This window comes from Clarias gariepinus, chromosome 18 (genome assembly GCF_024256425.1).
Source record: "Clarias gariepinus isolate MV-2021 ecotype Netherlands chromosome 18, CGAR_prim_01v2, whole genome shotgun sequence".
Taxonomy (NCBI): domain Eukaryota; kingdom Metazoa; phylum Chordata; class Actinopteri; order Siluriformes; family Clariidae; genus Clarias; species Clarias gariepinus.
Genome location: NC_071117.1, coordinates 30297723 through 30308557, shown reverse-complemented (window position 1 = coordinate 30308557; position 10835 = coordinate 30297723). Strand labels below are relative to the sequence as shown.

General features: G+C 39.8%; 1 protein-coding gene across 1 annotated transcript; it reads right to left on the bottom strand.

Annotated features, from left to right (window-relative positions):
• Nucleotides 1–201: 201 nt before the first annotated feature.
• Nucleotides 202–10710, bottom strand: zgc:77880 (zf-DHHC domain-containing protein). Its single transcript, XM_053477716.1, has 9 exons — nt 10573–10710; nt 9788–9876; nt 4822–4895; nt 3908–4020; nt 3720–3781; nt 3442–3562; nt 3190–3262; nt 2936–3086; nt 202–1174 (listed from the first exon to the last, which is right to left on the bottom strand). The coding sequence occupies exons 1-9, from the start codon at nt 10701–10703 to the stop codon at nt 1083–1085; spliced, it is 906 nt and encodes a 301-aa protein (XP_053333691.1). The 5' UTR covers nt 10704–10710; the 3' UTR covers nt 202–1082.
• Between the last annotated feature and the right edge of the window lie 125 nt (nt 10711–10835).

Sequence of the window (10835 nt, the reverse complement as noted above, 5' to 3'; positions counted from 1 at the left end):
CAAAACCTACAGGGAAAAAAATATTATATAAAATATTTTATCTACTGCAATGCCAATTTTCAATGTTATCCTTAAACAATTTGGCAGTGTGTAAATTTTGCTTTATGTGAAACTGTAAGGCACACTTTTTAATTTTTTAACCCCATAGACTGTATATTTATTTATAATACTGTATAATTAAGCAGAGCCAAAATGCCATACTATTAAAAGATGTCTTTTACTTTAATTCAGCAGCATTTAGACAGTTAAAGAACAATAAATATCAGTGTAAACATCGTACATAAACACGCATCCTTCAATCTGTCAAATTACAGAAAAGCATGTTACTGAAGCCGGAACAGAACCCTGAACATACTGTAAACACTTTCCCTGCATCAAATGCTATAAAATACATTTAAAACCTACAAACACCAACAGACTTAAAACCAGGTGACTGACAGGTCACAGAGTCAAAATAAATAAATAGATAAATAGATAAATAGATAAAAATTACCATTCACAAAGGAAAGACACACAGTTTCAGTGCAAGTCGGATGTGATGTTCAGTGGGTCTTGAACATTGTAGTGACGCGACAGTGATGTGATTCCACTACAGCTCTGGTTTAAATACCACAGTGTTGGTCTTCAATACTGCTGCTTCTTCTTCTACTGTATTTAAACAAATACAACTTCTGAAACTTTCTCAAGCTCTATATTCAAGTATATTATACTGTTGATGTTAAATTATTTAGCGTTATTGGCAAAAAGTAAAAACATGAGAAGCTAAGAGATGCATTTTCATGCATTAAACCCACCTGTTCTCATACACACCAGACATGAGTGAGGAACAGATTTATGATTAGTTTGTCATTACTGAACTGTCTGGATTAATCAGATCTTAATATTTATGTGTTTGTCTTATTTGTGACAGTAAACCATTGAGACGACACGATGAAAGGGAAAGATGTCGTACAGCTGAAAGAAGGATGAAAGAGAAAAAAACAAATGTGATACATGGAATAAGAGCCACTACAGAACACACAGTGCTCCACTTTACACACATCCTTCATCTGAAGTGTAAAGTGATGTGACGTCGGTGTTCTTCACACATCGTAATCAGGAACAGGTGTGTAACCGATTCCTCCAGCGGACGGGGGAGAGGAGTGTAACGGTAACAGCCAACACAGCACAGACCCTGCACACACACACACACACACTAAATACAACAAAGTCACATAGAAACTTTATAGAATAACAGCAGCGATGTAAACAGGTGGTTTTACAGGTGGGATTTAGGCGAATTTACAGATTCAGTATGTTTTCATGTATGTTTTATCGCTGTTTTCATCATTTCTGACAGTAAACATGGTTCTCTTCTCTGTGTGTGTGTGTAGTCAAAAACAGGAGAAAAGCACTACCTGTCTGTTTTTGTTCGATGTTTTTAGGGCTGCAACTAACGATTATTTTGACAATCGATTAGTTGGGAGATTATTTCCCCCCCCCCCCCCCCCCCGATTAATCGGATAAAACCAAAACGCTCCTTTAATTTGATGTTTTGCTTAGAACTATTTAAAAAATATATATAAATCGGGGTATTATTTATGTGTAAAAATAAACTTTTAAAAATGCAAAAGCCACATATAGAGTTCTTTAATTTTGACATTTTAAACCTTAAATGAAATGTATATAATATATAGTTTAAAAAATACACTGACATATTTAGTTGTTAAGATATAAACAGCTAAAATAATGTTCTTTTTTTATATAATAAAATGATGTATGCATAAGTAATAAGTAAGTTTGTAGTGGACTATAAAAAAAACTGTAGAAATGCATAAAGCTAATAGTCACAAATGTACTGTTATTATTGTGTTATTTCTGTTATATATATTTTACTGTTATTCCCACTGTGTAATTTAAAATAATATAAAATAGCGCCATTTAACTAATCACTATTGCTCGTGAGGTGATTGCGCAATGTGATGCTCGTGAGTAGCGCGTGAACAGATCTAGCGCGCGACTGTCCCGAAGTTAGCAAACAGTTTAAACTAAAGCACTTAAACTATACAACCTTTACACGATGAAGAGATACAGTTTTTACTGACCCTGCTGACGTTTCGCCAGCCGTAACACCAACACGTTTTCTGTTTAAGTGCTCGTGCATGACATGCCGTGACAGCTCGGTCTTACATATCGTGCAGGTGACTGTCTTCTTAGAGGCGTTTAATGTAAATCACTCCCGGACCCTGGAGGACTCGGGGCGCGCGCTTTAATCCTGCAGACGCCCCTGTAACCTCCATCGCGCGAGCGGCTGTGTATCTGTGTGTATTTGTGCATCGTGTGGTCGCGCGCCTCAGTGACGTGAGCAGCCCAACTAATCGATAACGGCATTCATTGACAACGAATTTCATTATCGATGATTATCGATTTTACCGATTAGTTGTTGCAGCCTTAGATGTTTCTTACTGCCTGGGAGGAAACGTGTTCCAGAGTGATTTATTTAACATTTACATTTGGCTCTTATCCAGAGTGACTTACATTTTTATCTCATTACACATCTGAGCAGTTGAGGGTTAAGGGCCGCGCTCAAGGGCCCAACACTTCACCCACTGAAATGGTGCATTTTAGAAAAGGAGTGAAAGAATCAGGAGACACTGAAGGACCGGAGACGGATTTCTTTTTTAACACATTTATGAGTCTGAATAATAATGATATGTCTTTTATGTAAAATTTGTGAGCTTTAAATCTAACCTCTTTAAAATGTAATAAAAATTAATGACATATTTTTGCCCCCGTCACAGGAAAGCGATGACAGCAATAATATTCAGAGTTTAAAGGAGTGTTTAAATCAGATCGGATCATAAACAGGGACCTGCACGCGAGTGTCTTCACTAAAGGACACAGAAGACTGAGTGAAGGTTTACACACTGAACATCCTGTGAGGAATAAATCACACCTCTCCCAAACACCGCCCTCAGCAGCGCCGCTTTGGGTTTGCGTGTGTGTGTGTGTGTCGTGTGCGCTGACTGTCTGCTGTCCGCTCTGTCCTTCATCAGCCTGTTTCTCATCTGCTCGATCGGCGTCTCGTCTGTGATAATGGACACCAGCTGGAGGACACACAGGACACACGGCAAAACCTTACACAATATTGTGTGTGTGTGTGTGTGTGTGTGTGTGTGTCATAATGAAATACTGAAGTAAGGTACAAACCTGATCATAAAATATCACCAGGACAAAAACACCAAACAGGACGGATTCCACTAACAAGATGATGTAATGCGCCCTGTCACAGTTTATAAAAACAAAACAAAAGAATAAACAGAATAATAAATACATTTATAGGTTAACATGTGTGATTATTCAAAATGATGAATTTCTCTTCTGTTTTAACAAATAATTGTATTTTTTTACTTTATCATCACGTTATAAATAGACTTTTTGTAATAGATTAATTTTTCCTACACTATTAGATGTTTGCTGGGAACGTCGTCTCCTTCTTTCTCTCCGTCTCCGTCTCTTTCACTGCGTATCCGCCACACCCATGCAGACACCACCAGGGCCATGGAGTACAGACTGGCCACGCCTTAGGAGACGGGAAGGAGAAAGAAACCTGTTTCATCCTGAATACACAGTGTAGAGACACCAAACAGAAAAGCCAGTGCGTCCATCACTCTCAGAACCAGGGGCTCCGTCTCTACAGGAATCTAAACTAAAGCGGACACACAGCCGTCCACACTCACCGGTATAAAAGAGGAACTGGATGAAGTACTTCTGGTTCAGCTCGCCGACACAATTATTGATCCTAAACATCATTAGAGGGAAAATTCACACAAAAACAAACAAACAATAAATAAATAGAGAGACAGAAGTTCTAGCAGTGTGATTGATAACAGACAGACAGACGGGGGGGAGGGGGGGGGGGTCTGACCAGGGGCAGTGGTGGTCCATGCGTCTGATGCAGCGCTGACACACTCGACAGTGATGTGCTCGAGGAGGACGGAACGTCTCACAGCGACTGCACACCGTCCAGCCCTCACAGCCCTTCACAAACCAGAAAGAGACTTAACGTTTAAACTCCACAAACACGAGCCGAGTTTTAATTCACTACGTCTTTAACTGACGGTAAAACAAGTAAATAATCAATAATCAATACATCTAATGAAAGATAGATTTAGATTTCAGTTTAAGTTTTATTGAAACCGATCGAGTGACACAATCACAACTAATTCGTTTTGTGAAACAAATAATTGAACCTTGAACAGTTAAAATAAACAGGAGCGAATGATGAAGGAGAATCTAATACTGCACAGCACATAAAGGCAAGTGCGCCCTCTTGTGGTGTACACGTTAATACACAAAGATGATGAAGAAAATCCAGAACTTCACACACACAGCATTATTTATACTTTATAATTCATAAGTAACACACGGTCATGTTCACATACACACACACTTTAGTCCTTCAGTCCTTCTATAATATTGACTTTATTGAACAAATATTCGGCCTTCACTCATCACACTAACAATGGTCCAGGATCAACAGCGGATCAACAGCAGAGCAACAGCGACCCGTTCAACAAACACTAACAGCAGGGTCAGACTGACGCAAAATACACTCACGCCACTAAACACTGATTCTGTTTAAGCAGCAGCACAGTGGTGTTCAGTACGTTCAGTACGGTGCGTGTTCAGTACGGTGCGTGTTCAGTACGGTGCGTGTTCAGTACGGTCAGTACGGTGCGTGTTCAGTACGGTCAGTACGGTGCGTGTTCAGTACGGTGCGTGTTCAGTACGGTGCGTGTTCAGTACGGTGCGTGTTCAGTACGGTGCGTGTTGCCTTACCCGGTCACTCACGCGACTGGACTGAGACCTCAAGTCTGAGAAATCGATGGCCGTCTCAGGAAGAGGAACCATACCTGGGAGAGAGAAATAAACCATCACTCACACACTTTTACTTTAAAGATTTTTGAACTGATATTAAATCAGGGTTAAAATTCTCAATAAATGGCCTTTGGCTAGGAGACTGATACTGACTAAATAAAAGACCTCATCCACCAACAGTCAGCCTCTGGATAAGGGAAGTGATGTCCTGCCTTAAAGGGGTCATCCAGTCCCATTTTTCATTAAATGTTAATATGATTCTTTAGGGTACTAATGAAAATTTTGTAAAACAGTGGAACCTCGGATTACGAGTAACACAGTTTACGAGCAACAATTTTTAATAATTTTTGGCTTGAAAAACGAGCATTGTCTTAGTTTACGAGCACCGAGTATCATGTTTCACGCATGCGCTTCTTGTTTTAACAACGAGCGTTACGTCATCACAACTGAGCCAACGGTTTTTCTCTTTCTTGCAGTGGAATTGTAGGTAGTCTTCTCTCCTGCTGGGTGAATACACACACACACACACACACACATTAGCGGAGAGACCGTTTTTTAAAACAGTTTAAAAATTAGCAAGTAACATCGCTGGTCACACTCACGTGAGCGCATACTAACGGGATCACTACTGTAAAGTAAAACAACAACAAAAATTAAACAGCTCCTCACCTTTGAAAACAGCGACAGAGAAGGGTTTGTGTGTTTGTTTGGCAACCTGAGAGGAGGGGAGCTGTAAAGCCCAGACCTATCGTCTCCCCTGCTGGGTCTTAGTGCTTGCAGTGTTTTTGTGTGTGTGTTTGTGTGTTGTGTAAGGCAGAGAATTTGTGTGTTTGTTTGGCAACCTGAGAGAAGGGGGCTGTAAAGGCGAGCGAGACCCCCTTCAGCCCCCCTTCTCTCAGGTTGCCAAACAAACACACAAACTCCTCTTTGTCGAGATTGTTTTCAAAGGTGAGGAGCTGTTTAATTTGTTTTTTGTTGTTGTTGTTGTTGTTTTACTTACAGCAGTGATCCTGTTAGTATGAGCTCACATGAGTGTGACTAGGAATGTTCCTTGCTAATTTTTAAACGGTTTTAAAAACGATCTATCCGTTAATGTGTGTGTGTGTGTGTGTGTGTGTGTGTGCGCGCGCACATTTTACACACATACACCCTGCGTGCACAAACGAAAACCCCTATCTGACGGAATTTATTTGTAATTTTTTTTAAGGTAAAGTACAGGTTAATATGTTTTATTTTTACCTTATATTTTGTATTAATTATATTTATGTATTTATTTTTTTGGGCTGTAGAACAAATCATTTAAGTTTTCTATTATTTCCTATGGGAAAATTTAATTTGGTTAACGAGTGTTTTGGAATACAAGCCCGCTTCCGGAATGAATTAAGCTCGTAATCCGAGGTTCCACTGTATACTTTAATTAATGGTTGTGTAAAAAAAAAAAAAACTACTTTTAACTGGTAAAAACTAGCTCTGTTCTCAGCAACCTGTTTCAGTACATGTTCCTTTAAATGCTTATGATCTCAGCTGAGCCCGCCCCCCAGTTCTGTGGGGCGTGTCTTCACAACACATGTGGAGGACATGAACACAGATAATATTGTACTGTAAAGAAAGGATGTGGGGAAGATTACTAATGTTATAACTATTATTTTATTTATTTTTTATGGACATCTGATTGTTATCCTGGTGTAGGGGAAGATGGGGGGTTGGTTTCATATAGTTTAAAAATATACAGTATATATTAAAAAAACTTTGATTAAAAAAAACAAACAAAAACAGAGTACAGAGTGGAAACAGAATGCTTTAAACTGAGCATAAGAGCGTCTCGAACTCCGTGAAGACTCCACTACACTCATCATAAACAGTTAAAGTTATTTATGAAGTTATTCATGTTTCAGTAGTACAGTACATCCCTACGGCCCACTTGACTTACAAACATGTTCTGTACCTGGAGCATGTTCATAAGTCAGATTTGTTCTTAAGTCCGACAAACTGAGTCCTATACGCCTTTAACACAAATATACAAATGTAAAGCAACTAAGCCACTCGCCTAAATCTGTCCCTTTTCCCCTCACACTGCCAGCGTGTGGCCAAAAACTGTAACTGCATGTAGTGAAGTTCACTATGGAACAGAACACAGCCTGAGGGTCCACAACACAAACACACACCGAACCTGTCACACACACCTGTGAAATGAGCATGTGTGTGTGTGTGTGTGTGTTGTGAACCCTCAGATGGTGTTCTGTTCCATAGTTTGGCTTCTTATTGCGCAGCGTCTCACTCTGCGGCTGAAGTTAGCTCCTTATTCGCCTCGTTACGAACGGGAGTGTTCACATTGGCGAAAGATGTGCAGTTTATCAATAAAACGTTATTTTGGTGGCTTAAACCATTCTGGCCAAGCGAATATGTACTATACCACACCGAGCAGGTACCCAACTATATAGTAAAAGGGAAATTGTCCAAGCCCAGATTGATCTTACACTTTAAAAAGGATGGAAATATTGGACTATTTAATTGTATTATTAAATCGACTTTTGAATTAAAAATTCGTTTTATTTTTTTTTTTTCATTGTTTTTTTTTAATGGTATTGAAAGATATTAGACTATAATTAGACTAGCCACAATTATATTTTTATATATACAACTATATATATATATATAGTGGCTAGAAATATCCCAGTTTACTCAACAGAAAAAAAAAAAAAAAAAAAAAGTAGCCAGGTGGAACTTAGATATCTAAAGTTGTATGCACTGCATTTAATTTCTGTAACGGTTCTTTATCTGGTTGCCTTTTAATTAAGTCTAATTAAATAAATAAACTTTCTTTCATTACCTTATTAGCATTTAGTAACATAAAAATATACATCATACTGCAAGAGTCAGTGTCGGACCAGAGTTTGCAAATGTTTTAATGTCTTTACACACTTTATCAACCATTTTTACATTTTATCAACAAACTACCAGGTCTAATTTTGCTTCTAATTGTACAATTAATATTTTAATTTCTGTTATCTTAGCAGGACAATTCAGAAGTGGGTTACCAGTCAGATCAGCCTCCATTTATGGTAATGCGTATAATGTATATTAATGTTTGTAATATATGTAAAATGTAGTATATATGCTAATTAAATTAGTTTGTGTGGTTGTCTATCCTTTCTTCAGCATATTCAGTGACTAAACAGAAGAAATGGAATCAAAAGTTTTACTGCCATAGACTGAACAGTGTTTAAGGTTTTTGTAACAAACTGAAATACAGCCTATTTTAGACTCCGTCCACACGAAGCCGGTACGTTCCCTATCCGATCTTTTTTTTGCGTAAACACTAAACACTAAAACCTTGTAGTATATATGCCAGACCATAGTATTACTATGGCTGTAATTCTGCCATAGAGATACACTATACACGGAGAAGAAGACTTTGAGCATGCGCATAACCTTCGCGCTGTATACGAACCAAGATGGTGTTGTCCGTTATCGCTTGTTGCTCATAACAGTTGCACAGAAACAATAGATGTTGCTGTAATAAAGCTAGTAGGCTTTGTAGCAACACGAACACAATCATGTAGTCCGCCATTATTGTTGTTGCTGTTACGTGTGACGCAGCCGACACGTGATGTGATGACATCATCGTTTCCCAAAATATACGGATTGGCCGTACACACGAAGACGCAAGGGTGTCGTTTTCCGATTTATCCACTTTGGGACCCGATTTCAAAAAATAGCGGTTTCAGTCTCCTAAAACACCGGATCCGTGTGGACAAAACGCCAATACGATAAAAAATGTATACGTATACAGCGAAACGCGTCTCTGTGTGGACAGGCCCTTATTCTCTTTTTTGCCATCAACATCAGCAGTAAACTAATCACTGTGTTAATCACTGTATATGTATTGAGATTAATATATCTCCTGATTTTAGAGTCACCAGGTATATTAGTGCATTTTGGAAGCTGAGAGGTGGCGCAATGAAGATAAACAGCTTTTCTGGTGGAAATGTTGCTTCACCTCTTGTACATGAACAAGGATGAAGCAGAGACGGCCCTGTGTAAATCTGACACACTAGAAAATGTTGAGAAGATGAAAAAGAAGATATTTTAGTGAATTTTTCATTTGTCTTCTCCAAAATGAAGGACCTGCTGGTGTTTTTGTAAAATGTAAGAGATACAATGAAAATTGAATTAGTTTACTGTCAAAATATTTAGGATAATCCCGTATAGTTTGTCATTGCATTTTGGATGTGTATCTCTGTATTGTTAATACCTGTTTGGGTAATTTTTTAATAAAATGTTATTATTAGTTATTATTGCTATGTGCAACATTTTTCACTATCATTAATGTGCTGTATAAAAGAATTAAAATGTATCAGTTTGAATAGTAGCATACTCTCCTAACATACTTATAATTTAGCGAGTGTATATAGCAAGTAAGAGATAATATTAATAAGCAAGTAAGCAAATATTAAAAATATAGTGATTGCTGAATAACTAATACATATCCATTAATCAGTCAGAGCGCTCCATACACTGGAAAATTCTGTTCTAAAGATCAATTGACATTAAAATCACTACCATTTAAAAATAACAATGAAAAAATTAAATAAAACAAATTTTTAATTCAAAAGTCGATTTAATAATACAATTAAAAAGTCAAATATTTCCATCCTTTTTAAAGTGTAAGATCAATCTGTGCCAGGACAATTTCACTTTTACTATATAGTTGGGTACCTGCTCGGTGTTGTATAGTTTATATTCGCTCGGCCCAGAATGTTTAAATCACCAGAATAACGTTTTATTGATAAACTGTGCAGCTTCGCCAACGTGAACACCCCCGTTAGTAACCAGGCGAATAAGGAGCTAACTTCAGCCTCGTGTGTGTGTGTGTGTGTGTGTGTGTGTGTGTGTGTGTGTGTGTGTGTGTGTGTGTGAGACTCACCTGGGTCAGAGAACACGGCTTTACAGTGACACACCAGCAGCAGCAGCAGAATGAGATTAAACACGGAGCCGTGGAGAGAACACCACACACTGAGGGGGGAGAGGGGGGGGGGGTCAGGGGGGTACACACACACACACACACACACACACACACACACACACAGAGAATGAGATTAAACACGAAGCCGTGGAGACAAAACCACACACTGAGGGGGGAGAGGGGGGGGGGGGACAGTGGGACACACACACACACACACACACACACACTGAGGGGGGGGATCAGTGGGACACACACACACACACACACACACACACACTGAGGGGGGGGATCAATGGGACACACACACACACACACACACTGAGGGGGAGGGCAGGGGCGTACACACACACACACACACACTCACACACACACACACACTGAGGGGGAGGTCAGGGGGGTACACACACACACACACACACAGTCACAGCACCAAGTACACACACACACACACACACACTGAGGGGGAGAGAGGGGGGGGGGGGTACACACACACACACACTCACACACACACTGAGGGAGGAGGGGGGTGTATACACACACACACACACACACACACACACACAGAGGGGGAGAGAGGGGGGGGTACTCACACACACACTGAGGGAGGAGGGGGGTGTATACACACACACACACACACACACACACACACACACACACTCACACACACTCTCACACACACTCTCACACTCACACACTCACACTCACACACTGAGCCCCTGGTGTGTAGAGTAACAGTAGACTCTTACCTTCCGGAATACACCGGGATCAACACGTACTGAACCACCACGTAATCAGAGTAAAACACACTGCAGTAGGTGAGGATGAGACACATGAACCCGCACGGGTCCCTCCGACAGCGCAGCGCCGCCGCCGCCATCTCCACACTTCCGGGTTCACACTGATGACGTGCTGCCGCCCCGACCAATCAGGATCGCTGACAAGTGTGACGTAGCGTTACACCTTAAATACGTCATCACGGTCATCGATTCATCATAATAAGAACAATAAT